General features: G+C 41.4%; 1 protein-coding gene across 1 annotated transcript in view; it reads right to left on the bottom strand.

Moving 5' to 3' along the window:
- SOS1 (SOS Ras/Rac guanine nucleotide exchange factor 1) overlaps nt 1–17,790 on the bottom strand; it is an 84,324-nt gene that overhangs the window by 62,166 nt on the left and 4,368 nt on the right. The window contains exons 2-5 of the mRNA XM_020794738.3: nt 12,256–12,381; nt 10,199–10,330; nt 8,639–8,803; nt 7,328–7,537 (exon numbers count right to left, since the gene is read on the bottom strand). Of these exons, the coding sequence (XP_020650397.3) occupies nt 7,328–7,537; nt 8,639–8,803; nt 10,199–10,330; nt 12,256–12,381 (633 nt within the window). The remainder of the gene's footprint in view (nt 1–7,327; nt 7,538–8,638; nt 8,804–10,198; nt 10,331–12,255; nt 12,382–17,790) is intronic.

Raw genomic sequence — 17,790 nt, forward strand, 5'->3', positions numbered from 1 at the left:
CCGTGTCTAAGTCGCACTGGCCATGTGACCATGGAAGATTGTCTTCAGACAAAACGCTGGCTCTATGGCTTGGAAACGGGGATGAGCACCGCCCCCTAGAGTCGAACATGACTGGACAAAAATTGTCAAGGGGAACCTTTACCTTTACCTTTACTCCTACTACTAAATCAAGGACAACTCTCCCTTTGGGCACAGAACTTTTAGAATCCTAGCTGTTCTTTTGATTTGTGAAGCCACTGGTTAAACACTTAATCAGGTAGTGAGAAAAAACTTAATTGAAGAAGTAATCCCATTTCAAGTAACAATTAGTAGTCTGGCTCACTTCATTTTGCAGTTTACTGCACAAGTACATATTCTGTCAGTTAGATGCTTCCTGAAACTGATTGCTGCTAATTACAGTTGCTATCACAGATCTTTAGTGTCTAAGCAGAAATACAAAATGATATAAAAAGCAGTGATCTGTACAAATAATTTTTGTTACAAACTTATGAAAAGAGAGGTTACTTACCTGTAACCATGGTTCTTCAAGTGGTCACCTGTGAATTCATACAAAAGGGTTAATTCAGCGCCAGCGATGGACCTCTCGGAACATTCTCGAGTTTAAAGAGAAAAGTAACAAAGTTTAAGGCTGCCTATACTGCGCATGCTCCGGCCGCCCAAACCTCAGTTCCTTATCCGCCACAGGTAGTTAAGCGTGAGCCATATACAACCAGTGACGGATAGTGGGGAGGCCGGGTGGGATTGTGTGAATTCACAGATGACCACTTGAAGAACCATGGTTACAGGTAAGTAACCTCTCTTTCTTCAGCGTAGTCTCTGTGAATACACACAAAAGGGTTAACTAGCACGCTCACTTACTGGAAGGTGGGCCGTCAAAGAAGGACGGATGTCAACACTGCTCTCCTGAAAATTGTCTCCCTCTGAGCCTGAAGGTCTAGCCTGTAGTGGGTGATGAAGGTTGAGGCATTAGACCAAGTGGCTGTTCTGCAGATATCAGGCACATCAATACCACGAAGTAGGGCTGTAGAGGAGGCCATGGCTCTGGTGGAATGAGCCCAAAGACCCTCAGGTGGAGTTTTGTTTTGAAGTTCATACGCCAACGGGATGAGACAAGCCATCTGGAGAGCATTGAAGATGTGGCAGGAAGGCCCCTTTTCTTCCCAAAGTAACAGAGAAACAGTCTATTAGAGGACCTAAAGTCCTTGGTCCTAGCAACATAGGAAGAAAGGGCTCGTCTAACATCCAGGGTATGGAGCATGCGTTCGGTATCATTTGCAGACTCAGAAAAAAGTGTAGGTAGCAGTAAAGGCTGGTTAAGATGGAAGTCAGAAACAACTTTTGGGAGAAAGGAAACATCCGGGTGTAACACAACCTTGTCCTTGAAAAATCGTAGGAAGGGTGGTTGATCTGACCTAAGGGCAGTGAGTTCACTCACCCTTTTGGTAGAAGTGATAGCTACCAAAAATAATGACTTCAAAGACAACATTTTGAGGTCACATGTAGCCATGGGTTCAAAAGGCGGTCGGGTAAGAACATTCAACACCAACTGGAGTGACCACTGAGGAACTGGTGGCCGAACTGGAGACCTCAGATTAGTAAGTCCTTTAAGGAAGGCTTTAACAGTGGGGTGGGAGAACCAGCGTGATGCAACTGAATCCTTAGGCTGAAAGGTAATGATGGCAGCAAGGTAAACTTTTATGGTGGAGACCGACAAATTGAAGTCGAATAAGTACCATAAGTATTGAAGCAGAGTAGACAGCGACATAGTGGATGGAGTAAGACCCCTGGCCTCAGTAAATTTCAAGAAACTCTTCCATTTGTAGTTGTACAATAAGGAGGTGGATGGTTTCTTTGCTCTATCTAATACCTCCTTGATCTCTGAGAGATCTTCCACACCGTGAGATGTAGAGTCTCCACATCTGGATGGTAAATCCAGCATGCGTCCCATGTCAGCAGACTGGGCGACACCGGAAGCCTCACCAATTCTGATGACATCTTCATGAGCGTCAGGAACCAAGGCTGTCGAGGCCAAAAGGGTGCTATGAAGATTGCCTCTGCCTTGCTGTGGCGAAGGTTTCTGAGAGATCTCTGCACCAGAGGACGAGGAGGAAACATGTACAACAGTGGTCTCCAACCTTGGGACTCCAGATGTTCTTGGACTGCAACTCCCAGAAGTCTTCACCACCACCTCTGCTGGCCAGGATTTCTGGGAGTTGAAGTCCAGGAACATCTGGAGGCCCAACATTGGGGACCACTGATGTACAAGAGTCCCTGAGTCCACGGAATCATAAATGCATCCCCGAGAGAGTCCTTGCCGAGGCCGGCTCTGGATGCATACCTGGTGCACTTTGCATTTCTCTGCAAAGCGAACATGTCTATCAGAGGTGTTCCCCAATAACAACACAGTAGGTGGAATACTTCATTGTCCAACTCCCACTCGTGTGATTGGGACCTGAGACGACTCAGTTCGTCTGCCAAAGCATTCTCCGTCATGGAGACATGAATTGCAACAGGAAATACATGGTGCTGGTAGCACCACTCCCAGAGGTGAATGGCCAGGTAAAGAAGAGATCCTGATCATGTTCCTCCTTGCTTGTTCATATAATACATGGTTGTGGTGTTGCCCGTCACTACTTGAACACCATGACCCTGTATCAACGGAAGGAAAGCTTTGAATGCCTTGATGACAGCTATGATCTCCAGATGATTGATGTGGAGCATTTGTTCCTGGATGGACCAGAGAGCATGCACCTTGTGTTGGCCTCAGTGCACTCCCCATCCTGTAGGGCTGGCATCTGTCATTACTTGCATGGTAAGCTGAAGAGGTCGGAAGGGTCGGCCGATCTCCAGATGTGGGATGCAGTTCCACCATTGTAATTGAGCTGCAAGTTCTGAGGTAACGCGAAGACGCTTTCTTTGGCTCTCCTTCATAGGGTCGAAGAGCGCCAGAAACCAGGACTGCAAAGACCTCATTTTCAGCCGTGCATGAGACAGAGCCGGGGTGGTTGAAGCCATGAGGCCTAGCAGATGTTGAGCATGCTTTGCCGTTACCTGAGCTTTGGGCCAAAACTTCCTGAGAGCCCTCTGGATTTTCAAGATACGTTCTGCAAGTAAGAAAACCCGGCCTTTGAGGCCATCCAACTTGGCTCCGATGTAATGCACAATCTTGGATGGTTTGAGATGTGATTTCTCTGTGTTGACAGTGAGACTGAGATGGGGAAGCAGTCGTAGGATGAACTTCGCGTCTTTCAAGGCTTGACTCCTGGATGAGACCACCAACCAGTCGTCTATGTAGGGGTAGACGTGGATCCCCTGAAGACGCAGGTAAGCTATCACTGGTTCCATGACCTTTGTAAACGTCCTCGGTGCTGTTGAAAGGCCGAAAGGGAGGGCTAGAAACTGGTAAATGTTGCCCTGGAATATGAAACAAAGATATCTCCTGTGATGTGGGTGGATAGTCAAGTGAAAATATGCGGTTTTTAGATCCACTACCACAAACCAATTGTTTTTCCTCAACAGGTGCATTATGGACTCCAACGTCACCATCCTGAAGCGACATGGATGGAGGTAAGTATTTAAAGTCCTTAAGTCGAGGATGGGTCTTATTCCTCGATCCTTCTTTGGCACGGCAAAATACCGAGAGTAGAATCCATTTTTTAGTCCTTTTGTAGAACTAAATGAATAGCTTCTTTTGCTAGAAGTGACAGAACCTCCTCCTCTAGTGCGGGATCGAAGGATGTATGTTTTATATATCCTAGAGGAGGATATTCTATAAATTCCAGCTGGTAGCCGAATTGGATGATTTTTAAAGCCCAAGAGTCATTTGTGATAGCAAGCCAGTTTGACAGGAATGGATGAAGTCTTGGGGTGATGGGAGTTGCAACTGTTGTGATTGCAGAGTCAAAGATACTGTTTGGATTTTTTGGTACGCAGCTTGTAAGAGTGCCTGTGCTGTGACTGTTGATGGCGGTAGCTTGGAGCAGAAGAGGACGACTGAGAGGATCTGTTCTGAGGTACATTTTTGAACGGCCTGTATTGCTGAGAGGATTGAGGGTTCTGAGAGTATGATTTTCTCCATTGAAATTTATTATATCTGGTCTAAGGCTGAATAGAATATGATTTCGCTATCTTCTTAGCCTTGTGTAATTCCTCAAGGTGACTATCCGTTTTTTCATTAAACAGGCCTGTGGTATCAAAGGGGAGATTCTCCATTTTAGTTTTAACATCCTCTAAAATGTTAGCTGCTCTTAACCAGGCATGCCTGCGCAAAGTAACTGCAGACATGAGGACTCTGGAGGCAGCCTCCGCTGCATGTTTAGTTGACAATCTTTGGTGTCTAGACACCGTTTGAGCCTCATTGTAAAAGTTCAAGAAGCCCTGGCGAACATCCTCAGGGATCATTTTTATGCCAGGCAACATCTTAAGCCGGAGTTGCTTTTGATAAGCTCCAAGTGTGGTCTGGTAATGGATTATCCGTAGAAGAAAGGACATCAAGGAATAGATTTTCCTTCCTATGATTTCCAATTTCTTTCCCTCCTTATTGGTAGGGGTAACATGACATTTCCCCGTGGGTTTGGTACAGCTGGTCTCCACTATCAGCTAATTGGGTATAGGATGTTTAAGGAGAAACTTAGTGTCTGACCCGTGGACACGGTAGAGATTTTCCATACGCCAGGAGATGGGATTGGAAGTGGAAGGCTGATCCCAAAACTCTTTGATGATTTCCATTATAACTGGTACGAAATTCAAGCTTGGTGGAGGAGACCTCTCCTGACTGATGTATCCAAAAATCAAGTCTTCCACAGGGGGAGCAGGTTGGTCAACTTCAAGTTTAAGAGTCTTTGCCAACCTAGCGAGCATCTGGGAATAGGAGGAAAAATCCTCCGAGGGAGACGATGCATGAGGGTCTGCAATATCCAAACCCATCACCTCTCCTTCTGGTAAGTCACCCTGAGCAGATTGAGTAGGCAAGTCAGGCTCAGAATCCGAAGACACTGCAGAGGAGGCTTCATCCGGGTCCGAAGGAAGACACAGTGCGTTCTCTTTTGACCATGGCTTTCGACATCGAGAGAAGACAACTGAATCTGTAAGGAAGACTGTGGTACCGTCGACGCAGAGGGAACAAGCGTGGTTGGAATGGGTTCACTGTTCTTTGGGGCTTCAGTGTCGATCCAGTCATGACATCAACTATGACGGGGTTGAGGAGAAGTGGAGGAAGATGAAGACACAAACGTATTTCATCTTCCTGTGCCTTCGACGTCGATCGGTGGATGTCGAAGAATCTTCAGAGGAAGTGTAGTCCCTCCGGTGCCGATGTCGACGCCGAGGCCGTCTTTCTATAGAGTCATCCGAGTTGGAAGAACGGTCCCAATGTCGATGCTGAGACGAGCGCGGAAGCACAATTATCTTAGTGCGTGGGGACTGACGTCGATCCGGTGACCAGTGCTTCATCTTAGCAGAGCGCTTCCTAGGTAGAGATCTTGGCCTCGAAGGCACCAACGAGATCGAAGGAGCCAAAGATCCCCGCCCAGCAGACAGTGGGCTATGTGGGGCAGAAGTCAAGCCTGCAGTTGCTCCAGCAAGCTGACTCTGTGTCGGTGAAGAGATGCCAGTCGGTGGAATTGGCTCAGCTTGTCAAGGAGGAAGCGAGGGGGCTACCTCCGACATCGACTCATGGTCTGTAGATGACTCCCCTAGGCAAAAAAGACATTTATCATGCCCGTCATGAAAGGGGAGTTTTCTTAAACAGACAACACAGTGGCTAAAAGGGCCCGAAGGGGACATAAGATAGACGGGGGGAAAAACAGTCTTACTGATCCGAAGGTGAAGCGAAAAAGCGAAAAGTCCAAAACCGGAAAATAGCCCAGAAATTGCCACGTCCCTGTCAGGGCAGGTAACTGAAAATCAGCTTTACTGGAGCCGTTTATGAGAGAAAAAAGGGCAGGAAAAAACCGAGGCAGCCAAATTGAGGGGGAAAACTGTAAGAGAAGTCCTAAAATAAACTGTCCGCATCAAGGGAACCAGAAAGTACAATAGTCAGCCAGAAACGAGTCAAATATCCGAAAAAAACAATCCAAAAAGCAAGTAATTAGAGAGCTCGAAGCGAGAGGTTCCAAATCACTCACGGAAAAATGGAACTGAGGTTTGGGCGGGTGGAGCATGCGCAGTACAGGCAGCCTTAAACTTTGTTACTTTTCTCTTTAAGCTCGAGAATGTTCCGAGAGGTCCATCGCTGGTGCTGACTTAACCCTTTTGTGTGTATTTACAGAGACCACACTGAAGAAACTTGCTTCTATATACTGAGCTTTACTGTTTTTACTGTTATGTCATGTTTTGTCACAAGAACAGAATATATGAGCTTACACTAAGCAATTTTGGAATTAGAAGAACACTGGTAAAAACACAATCATGTATATGTTAGGAAATATTACAAATCAGCAGCACAATTTGTTTTACTCAATAATATTTACATCAGTTAATCTTTAAGGTACACCTGTTATCAATGTCACATGTTTTAAAGAAGAAGAAATATGAGCTAGATATGAATATTTAGATTTGTTAGAAATAATATTTTAATATTAATGTTATAGTTACAGCTGATTGAAGCTACCAAAATGAATACAAAATGCAAAAGAAAATCCACAGTGACTTAAAGTCAATCTAATTTTCAGTGCTTTAACCTCATCAAGTCTCTGAAATGAGAATAATTATTAAAAAGATGCAATGATGCATTCAGGGTAAGAGCCAAATGATTCATCCATAGTAACTGAAGGTGGAATGGAAGAGAAACTGATACAGCTACAAGAGCCTCATGGTGTAGTGGCTAAACTGCAATACTGTAGTATACTCAAAATTCTGTTCACGATCTGGATTCAATCCCAAGCAGCTGGGTCAAGGTTGACTCAGCCTTCCATCATATACCTGGCAGGAACTGAAACTCTGGCTTGTATCCTTCCTCAGTACATCATAGAAATTGTTCAGGTATTGCTTTTGTTAATTCTCTAGGTTTTCGGGAAGGAAACGAGACAGCTAACTCCCTAATGGTTTCACACATCAAAACAAAGTGCAGTTTGGCTGATCTAGGAGTGATCCATTGTTATGGTCCTACAGATTGCAAGAATATCCTACATGCAGCCTGCACTTGGCACATTGTCCATCCTAGATTACACTATCACTTCAGATAATACGTGTAGTCTCTCTTGGTTTTAAAACATTTGTCCTCATTAGTTCCCCCTCCCCCCCATAGGCTTGTATTCCACTCCGGCAGCAGAACTTTGAATATAATGTAAAAATTGTAGAATATTTTTTTTCCAAGAAAGGTACTTACATGTCCTGAAAACAACTTGATATTGGTAATAAAAGGTTCTCTAAACACTTTTATTATGAGATTTAGTTCTCTTATGTACTGCCGAAGTTCTGCCATGAATGACTTTACAAGATCATAGTAGGTTTGTTCTCCTGATGTAGAAGGTTCTTCATCTGATAAAGTCAGTGTACTAATATCTTCCACGTCCTGATGAAACATATCCATCAACACCTGTATGAACATGGTTGAAAAGAAAAGTAGGTTTTGGTAGAAAAATATAACCAAGGCAAAACAGGCACTAGGAAGGTAGAATAAGATGTACAAGATTTTGGCACTGATTAAACACACCATGCACCAAGAAAAGAAAATCATTTGGGAAACTAGCAGTTACCTAAAATTAGATTGCTTGATCTACCAGCACTGCTAGTAAAATATCTAATGTCATGGCAAGAAAAGAAAGCAAATCTTACTGTTATATTACAAAAGATTCAATTGTCAACAACATAGAAGAAAAACCCTGGTCTAATTTTGCTGAAGTATCAGGGATTCACTCCAAATATTAAACAATGAAGTTGGAGATGAACAGAATATTGAAGTTACCCAGTCATTTATGGATTAATGCCAAAATCCTACAGAGATTTGTATTAGTGTTAAGTGCAACTGCATAAATCATGGCAATGAATTGTCACTAGTTAATCAGCTACAAGCATGAACTTGTTAATTAGTATAAAATGACAATCACAATCAGCTATTGTTAAATTTAATGATATTTCAAGTAGTTAGCTAGTTTGTGAGTTGAGAAATGTGTTGAAAATTTAACCACAGAAAAAGATTTACAGTATTTTTGTTTATAAAACAACCCAAAGTATAAGACGACCCCCCTTTTCTAATCCCAAATTTAAAAAAGCAGGGATCAAAGGACTCCCTTTTTGCTAAGCCCTGTGCCTTGGCAAAAGGCAAGGAAAGTGGCTGTCAAAGTGACTGACGGAGCTTAGCAGAAAGGAAGGGAGCAACACCTCCCCTTTTTGCTAAAGCCTCATGCCTTCACAAAAGGCAGTGGTAAAGAGCTGCCTTCCTCGTATAAAACAACCCTCATTTTTTTCTCAAATTATTTAAGGAAAAAGTGTTGTATTATACACGGAAAAATATGGTAGTAACCAAAATCTGGAGTCGTCGTCTTCTCTGATGAGAGGCAATGCAGAGTGGAAAATCACCTCACCATTTCCACTCAGTGAAGCTTCTACTGCGTCAAAGCCTTTTCTGCTCACAGATCCCTTGTATTTTTGGAAAAACTTTGATGTGTTAGTAACTGCAGAAATAAATTCCACCTACCTTATCAGCACACATTGCCACTTTAATATCTTGTTTCGTAATTTCATCGTGTCTTATATTTCGTACATAGTTCCCAACCAACTTTAAGATATCTGCAGAAATGTATTCTAATACTGCTACTATGTAAACAGATACTTGATGGTCGACTTTATAACCCAGAACTTCCTGAAATGGATAATGCATGATAGTATTTATGGGTGGTGTAAATAATAAACTTTCAGAAATTCGTATTTCTGAACATATTTCTACAGAAACACATTTCATCAGGTGTCTTGTTTAAAACTGTGTTCAACAGGACTAACAATAACTTAGTTGAAATATTAAGCTATTGGTGACATTAGCTTCACCAGCTTCTGTAATGTAATTTAATTACATTTCATGTTAGCTGAACAGGTAAGTTATGACAGGTTTAAATCCAACAAAGCAGTATCACAAGTCTGCATTGCAATGAACTTCCTCCTTCTCTTCTCTCCCTATCAAAACCCTCAATTACGCAAAAATCGGTTTCCCGGCGTGCCCCACCCTCCAAAGCATATTCTGAGATTGTATTAAGTGGGTAGAGTAAATCATTCCACTGGCAGATTTGCTGATATAAGCAGGTTTATAAGTGGAATGCTATAATTGGATTCAACATGGTCTTCATTATTTTTTCCTTACAGGTACAGTTTCAACAATCTGGGACAGTATTCAACAGTATTCCACTAGTGGATCACTGAAACTCAACAGAACCAGGGAATGTCCATTTCCATTACAACTTCTGTATGCTCCAAAACCAGCTCAGGGGGCTAAAAACCCTTATGTGGAAGAGAGGGGTGACAAGGAATGGAGACCATATGAACATTTTGCAGCAAGCACAAACATAATATCTGATTTAGGAACCACATGTTTAAATTTAATCTTGTGCCTAAGCATTCATATTTTGTTCATCCATGAATAAAGCTGGTTATTAGGCATCAATGACTCTAAAAATATTTTTCTAGGCCTGGCTGCACTTCCACTGAAGAATATCTTTACCAGTCAAAAACCAAGTTCTGCAGATTTATTTACCACAATGAGCATAACTCCTGGTTTTGACAACTCTGACAACTGGTTGTTGTAGATTTTTGGGCTGTTTGACCTGTGCTTGACAGGAGTTAGAACTCTGCCTGTGTTCTGGTTCAGTGTGTCCTCTGAAGATGTCAGCCACAGAGAGTGGCAAAACAGTAGGAAGAAAAACCTCCATAACAGGGCCAACTAGCCCGAAAAACCTACAACCACCATTGGATCCTGCCTGTGAAAGCCTTCGAGAACTCTGAGAACTTATTGCCTTTCTACTGAGGTAGAGAAAAGTTAATTGCCCTTGCAATCATACTGATTTACACAAATATTGGCTGGTCACTTAATGCCAGCCAAAATTTTTAGAGCCCTAGCTGGAATCTTTACTACCAAATCAAATAAGCCAAAATGAGACTGGAAGAGAAAATCCTGATATAAGCAAATCTGCTTTACAGAAATGATATCAGCCATGAACAACATGAACAACTTCCATTAATTTTGCAAAATTTTATAAAATAAACTTACTTTTAACAATGGATGAATTTTTTCTACTGGAAGAAATAATGGATTTCTTCGTTTCCTCTTTTCAATTGCAGACTGTGCATCAGCTATAGCCCACTTATCAATAGGATGCGGAAAACTTTTTTGGACACGATCCTTTTAACATACACAAAACAAACTACTGGTAAGTATACATTCAGCAAGTCACATGTTTCTGACAATATGCTAAGTAACTGAAAATTGCTTTCTTCCATTTTAATCGAAATCATTTACTATATTTCAAAAGGGAAGACAATACAACACACACACACATAAAATCAATTTGTAGAAATAAAAAATAGGAATAGGATAAAATAGGATAAAACAACCTACCAATCAGCTAAATAATTAAAAACCAATCAAAACACCCAGATAAGTACAACTTTTTTTTACCTGGCACTTGAATTGTATACACTGATGTATACACTAACACATGCACCTCAAGAGGGCATACATATCAGAATGCCACTAATGCTTCATGACTTCAAAACACAATGCACTTAAAAAGCATTCAGACAAGTAATCATTATGCAATATAAACTGAAATGGAAGGAGGTGCTCTTCAATGTATTAAGCAATTTGTAACTTGAAAGGCAAGTGCTGGTACTTTGAGTGTAGCTCAGAAGAGAAGAGGACACCGGTATAATTTTTTTATAATTAGGGTCCATTTGGTTAAACTAGTCTGAATCCTAGCTACCATATTGTACAGTGTTGATGGTCCTAGACTTGCCTTCATGGGAGTACCATGCAGAAAACATTACAGTAATTTAACCTGGAGAAGTTGTCAGAACATGTCTTCCGCAAAATACTTACCCAACCATAAATTAGCTCTTTCCTTAGAATCCTTAATGCTAAAAATGGTGACACCTAAGGGGGCACAAAGAGCTAATACAGTGGTGCCTTGACTTACGAACATCCCTACTTATGGCCATTTTGAGGTACAACCAGCTCCGGCTGCAAAATTTTGCTTCTACTTGCAACCGGAGCTTCCACTTACCAACAGAAAACGGTGGGAAATTCAAATTGCTAACTATAGGTGCCCCAGCAGTTAGAAAGTGTGCAACTGGAGGAGGCTGCATGGTAAGGTAAGGTGCTGCTTTCTGCTTTTTAAAAACTGTTCTGAGTGTTTTTGCAGCATGGTTTTGGGCTGGGAGGGGAATTATGTTTCTGTGCTGTGATGGGTCTTGGAGGGTTTGCTTGTTTTTTGGCCCCCCCATTCCTGATGGGTATTGGGGGTTTGGTTGCTTTTGGGAGTGTTTTCCCCCCATTTCCGATGGGTCTTGGGAGTTTGTTTGTTGGTGCTTTGCTTTTTCCAAGTGTTTTGCTAACTGACCTGGAATGTTCAAATCTGTTTTAAATTTAAATGCAAGTTTTATTGATTAAGGTAGAGACAGGGTTTTTACTGTATTTTCCTGTTTATTTTTATGACTGTAATTATGTTTTGATGGGTTGTGAACTGCTCAGACAGTGTTTGCACAAATACAGTTACTAGAGTATAGATGACTGTAGTCACATTACCTCTGTCCAGGAAAGGCAAAAACTGAAGACTATGTTAAAGGAGATAAAAGGTACGCTATGCCACAATACCACATATCATGACTAGTGATAATGCTGGATACAAGAGAATGTGCCTACAGTGAACTTTTTATAGGTGGAGTGATACTCTGTTTAATATTGGCTTCATACCAACTTGTCAGATGTAGAAAGCATCTGCCCCCCTATTCTCTGTCCTCTAAAGATTTGTCATCGGTTTGATATAACTCATTAACAAACAGTACTCATTAATGAACCCATACATTCTCATTTAAATTTTACACATAATGCAAGGCTCAAAATTATCTGTTTATTCCTTCTATAAAACATATGAAGCAATTAATTAACAAACCTAAAGAGTAACATATATTTTAAAGTCCATTTCAAAACAAATTCATACAGTACTGCATACTTAATGCATCATTCTAGTTCAATGATGAATGCTCCAGTTGTCTAATGTATAACAAAACTATCAGTAATTCATAAACAGAAAGAAAATTTTTCCCTACCTCTACATCCTGGGAGCTTCTTGGCTGAGCTTGACACAGCATGTTTAACAACTGCAGAATTAATTCCTCAACATACTGCAAAGCATCTTCAGTAGATGACAGTTTAGGGTGGACTTGCATTTGAACCTATATTTAACATTAAATAATGAAATTCAGATTTTCTACTTCTAAGAGCATCTTAGAAAACACTAAACACTTGTATAAAGTTTTAAATATATAATATACTGGGCACAAGATATGCAATCAATCAATTTATGCACATTGAAAAGGATTCATCTGTTTTATGACAGTTTCATTTTGCATAGTATCACTTGAGGCACAGGAACCATGCAGGAGAAAGCCCTCTCCCCCTTGATTGTTAGGCAAATTCTGAAACTATTAGTACAGGTATATTTAAGAGCGCTTTTCCTGAAGATCTTGAAGTCACAATGAGAGAGGTGGTCCCTCAGATTGCCAGACCTCAAGCCGTTTATGGCTTAAAAGTAAAAACCTTGAATTGAGCCCAGCATGCAATGGGCAACCAGTACAGGTATTTCAATATCAGGGCCATATGACCACAATGCCACTCTTCAATTAGTAGCCTAGTTGCTACATGTTGCATCAACTTAAGATTGTAGACCCTTTTCAAGGTCAGACCCATGTAGAGCCAGGGCATTATTTAACCAAGGCATGGATGACTGTTATTAAGTCAAGTCAACTCAAGAAAGGCTGCAACTGGTGCACTAAATGGAGTTGTGCAAATATACTTCTCATCACCACTGCCACCTGGCAGCCCAGTAACAGTGCAGAGTCAAGGAGCACTCCCAGACTATCAACCTGACCTGTTCACAACCCTTCTTGAATAGACAAAAAATGGCAACCCTTCCTGAATAGGTTGAATGCCAATTCCAAATCTGACTTTCTGCAGACAGCAGCACCTGTCGTGTCAGGATCAGTTTCAGCTCGTTCACCCTCATCTAGGCCATTATCAGGCAAAGGTAACATTTAGGCACCTTAACTGCTTCCTCATTGTTCGGACACATGGAACATTAGAAATGGGTGTCATCAGCATACTGTAGTGGTGGCATCTCACTCCACAGCTCTGAATGACCTCTCTTAGCAGCTTCATGTAGATGTTAAATAATAAAGTGGAGCCCTAATGGACACCACAGGCCAAAGGACATGGTGTTGAATAGTGCTCCCCTAAAATAGCCTTCTGTGTATATCCTGACAGAACAGCTTGCTGTGACAAAGATAAGCAGATGTAAGCTGGGCTTGTGCCCATCTCTGTCCCTCCATCAGCAAGGGGAAAATACAAAAAGCTTCTGTTCATGCTTCAACAAACTGTGTAGGCATCCTTCAGTCTCGAGAGACTATGGTGTGCTCTGAATACAGGTCTTGGAACAACATCTGGTGTGGCTGAGAAGGCCAATTTGAGAGTGACAATCCCTTCCACACTGAAGACAAATAGAATCTGTCCCCTGTCCGGCTCCCTGATTTTACTGGTCCTTCTTCGTGGTCCCCATGAATGCACACCAATGGGGTTTAGTCTGCACTTGAGCAGAGGATGTCTTAGTTTGTCTTCAACAAATTACAGCTTCTTATTTTGTGTGAATATTGAAAAAATGTAGTTCATACAGAACCTAATATGTTCACAATCAAGGATTCTGAAGACTTTGTTCAGATGACGGTCCCTTTCTTGTCTTCTGTTTTTTAATTTAACTTCACTCTCAGTTGGCTATTAAGGTGATTGTCACACCTGATAGGTCCAAGTACAGTGGTGCCTTGCTTGACGAGATTAATTTGTTCCAGCGAAATTGCTGTAGAGCGAAAACGTCATCAAACGAAATAAAAAACCCAAGTGAAACGCAATGAAAACCATTCAATATGTTCCAATGGGCTGAATACCTGCTTGTCCAGCGAAGATCCTCCATATGGCAGCCATTTTGGTGCCTGTAAAGCGAGGAATCCCTCCTAGAAAACAGCGGCAGGCCATTTTCTTCAGCTGGCGGCCATTTTGAAACCTGACAATCAGCTGTGTGCTGATCATCGTAAAGCGAAAATCGGTTCCCGAAGCAGGGAACCGATCATCGCACAGCAAAAAAAACCCCATTTAAAACATTGTTTTGCAATCGCAAAAGCGATTGCAAAAACATCAACATTAAGCGGATTTGTCGTAGAGTGGGGTAATCATCCAGCGGGGCACAACAGTACACTCAGTCTTATGGAAAAACCCATTTAACTATCATGCTAATCTTCCAAAGACCGAATCTCTTTACTTCTAATTGTGTTTACCATCTCTCAGATTATCTATTTGTTCCTTTTTAGTATTTGCATACTTATTATTTTAGCTTTAATATTGTCACTTAATGATGTAAACTGTCTCTTTATACTCATTGTTCTTAGCTTTAAATATTGTCTTTTAATGATGTAAACTAGTGGTCCTCAACCTTGGGCCTCCAGATGTTCTTGAACTACAACTCCCAGAAGCCTTCACCACCACCTCCGCTGACCAGGATTTCTAGGAGTTGAAGTCCAAAAACATCTGGAGGCCCAAGGTTGGGAACCACTTGCTGTATACTCATTGTTTCAGCTTTAAATATTCTCTTTCAAGGATGTAAGCTGCCTTGGGTTCTTTTTAAGGAGAAAAGTGGCATAAAAATATTTTAAATAGATAAAATAAACTATGAACGAGGGTGTATATTGGTACATATAGCCCATTCATTCCCACCTGAATCCTGTAGTTAACAGAAGTGACACACTATCATATCATTCTAACCAGGGATCCTAGCTAGTCATTCATTTTATAAGCCAGGTTGACAAACCAGGGTTTGTTCATGGCTTAAGAAACCTGGCTTGGAAGAGGAGTGATAGGCCTGGTTCTCAGTTTGGATGACATGATTAGCTCTGAATTCCTGTTTAATTTAGCAGTATACACCAATGGGAGAACCTACACAGAAACAAATAAGCAACAGCACTCATCTATTTACAACAAAGATTCTTTAGAATTCTGGCTCATTTTCTGTGTACATTTCAAATTAGTCAGAAATCACTCAACAACACATTTGTTCAAAATTATAACTATGCCTATGCATAATCCCCCCCCCCCGAATAACTTGCCACAGCTTGCAACACATTTCCAACTGCTTATCAGATTGATACAGATTTTTACGGGGTATAATTTTTAAAAGAAATTCAATACATGCATGCACATACACACTCACACAATATATAAGTGTGGTATATTGGACACTGTTGAACTACAGCTCAGGTGACCTGGGTTCAAATTACTACTTGGGCACAGACAGTCACTGGAATGTGACAATAAACCACTCCTTTAACATATCATTTAAAAATGCGTATTTTTACACAATAAAATGTAACTTTAGATGCAATATTGTATACATAAGATTAAACCAAAATGCCCACTTGAATTTTAAGACATCCATTACTGTCTGCTTATCTCTTTTTAAAATAATACTACATTTTAGTTTAAATGACACATAGAGTTGTACAAACTGCATGCTATTAATACAATACTTAATCTGACTAACTATTATTGAGTGATATCCACAAGTGAGCCAGATGTTCACTACAATCTTAAACATGCTTACTTGGATCGGTGTTCTATGGAATATCTAAAACACTTATATCAAATGAACTAGAGTTACTACTTTAACAAATGGAAAAATATGAGCCTAAATGCTCCTAAAGGAAAATGCAGAAGGTAAGCTGAAAGTTGTATTTTTATAATTTTCTCAATTGGTACAAAGACCCAGAATTAAACACCTAAGAGTCAATATTAAGACATAGTTCAGTGGTCGGGGAACAGGGGTAAATTACCCCAAATGGGGTAAAAGTGAAAATCCTGGGGGTAATGAGCAGAGCGCTACCCCCCTCCCTGTCAAACCTACAGTTCAATGCATTCCAATGGGGGAGGGAATTCACCAAAAATTAACGAAGACTCAGAACAAAGCCAAATTAAGTTTGCAAAGGTTTTACAGGGTGCACTAACGATTCCAAGCATTTAAAACAGTTTTTGAACATTTAAGACACTTTAAAAATAGCGAAAACAGACATCGCAAAACCATTGAAATGCATTGAGACCTATTCAATGCATTCCAATGGGGGAACCGCGTTTCGCTTAGCGATGTTTCCTATGGCGATTTTCGCTTAAGGATGGTAATCTGTTCCCATTGGAACGTATTATCCGGTTTTCAATGCATTCCTATGGGAAATGGTGTTTCGCTTAGCGATGTTTTCCCATAGCGATGTTTTTTTTTAACCAATTAATACTGCTAAGCGAGGCACCACTGTACTAAAAAGGATCAAACAAATACCACATTAAATAATGGTAAACAAAAGCAACACTAAACACACATTCAAGGCAGTAAGGCAAAACAATCTATTTAATAACCCCCCTGAGACAGTCAGTCACTAAGGGAAAGCTTGCCTGAAGAGAAAGATCTTTGTCTGCTTGTGGCAGGATAGCAGAAATGGGGCCCTTCTGTGGGAGGGAGTTCCAAGTCTGGGAGCAGTAACAGAGAAGGCCCTTTCTGGCATTTCCCATCAAACAAGTGAAGGTGGTGGAACTAAGAGAAAAGCCTTTCCTGATCTTAACAGCTGAGTAGGCTCATCAAGGAGACACTGTCTTCAAGATAGTTTGGGCCCAAACTGTTTAGGACTTTATAGGTTAGAACCGGCACTTTGAACTGTGCCCAGAAATGGAATGGATGCCAATGAAGCTGCTGTAACGGGGGGGGGGGGGGGATGTGATCCCTGTGACCAGTCCCAGTTAGCAATTGGCTTCTGTATTTTTAATTTGCTGAAGTTTCTGAACAATTTTTAGAGGCAGCCCCACATATAGCACATTACAGTAATCCAGCTGGGATGTAACTAAAGCATGTTTCACTGTGTCCAGATTAGACCTTTTCAGGAACCCGTGCATACATCTGGCATAGTAATTTTAATTGTGAAAAGGCACTCCTGGCCACCACCAAAACCTCGGCATCCAAGCTAGAGACAAATCTAGGAGCACTCCCAAGCTGTGCACCTGTTTTCAGAGGGTGGGTAATCCCATCCAGCATAGGCTGCATCCTTATTCCTTGATCTGGTTTTCAACTGACCAGGAGCACCTCAGTTTCATCTTATTCACCCCCATTTAATCCATTACTGACACAAAAGATTGACAAAAGTCAAAACAGCTTCCTTGGATTTAGATGGAAAGGAGAGAGAGTTGCGTGTCATCTGCTTACTGGTGACAACCTCTCCCAGCGGTTTCACACAGATGGTAAATAACACAGAAGACAAAACTCTGAGGGATCCCATAAGCCAGTGGCTATAGTGTGGAACTGGAATCCCAAAGCACCACCTTCCAAGTTCTTTCCCATAGGAAGGACTGGACACACTGTTTTACAGTGCCTCCAAGTCTCAGCCGAGAGAGATAGGTCAGAAGGATACTATGGTATTGAAAGCTGCTGAGAAGTCCAGCAGAACCAACAGGTATCCTCTCCCTCTGTCTAGTTCCTGGCATACGTGACCTACATTGGAAACAAA

Source organism: Pogona vitticeps, chromosome 1 (assembly GCF_051106095.1).
Source record: "Pogona vitticeps strain Pit_001003342236 chromosome 1, PviZW2.1, whole genome shotgun sequence".
In the NCBI taxonomy this organism is placed as follows: Eukaryota; Metazoa; Chordata; class Lepidosauria; order Squamata; family Agamidae; genus Pogona; species Pogona vitticeps.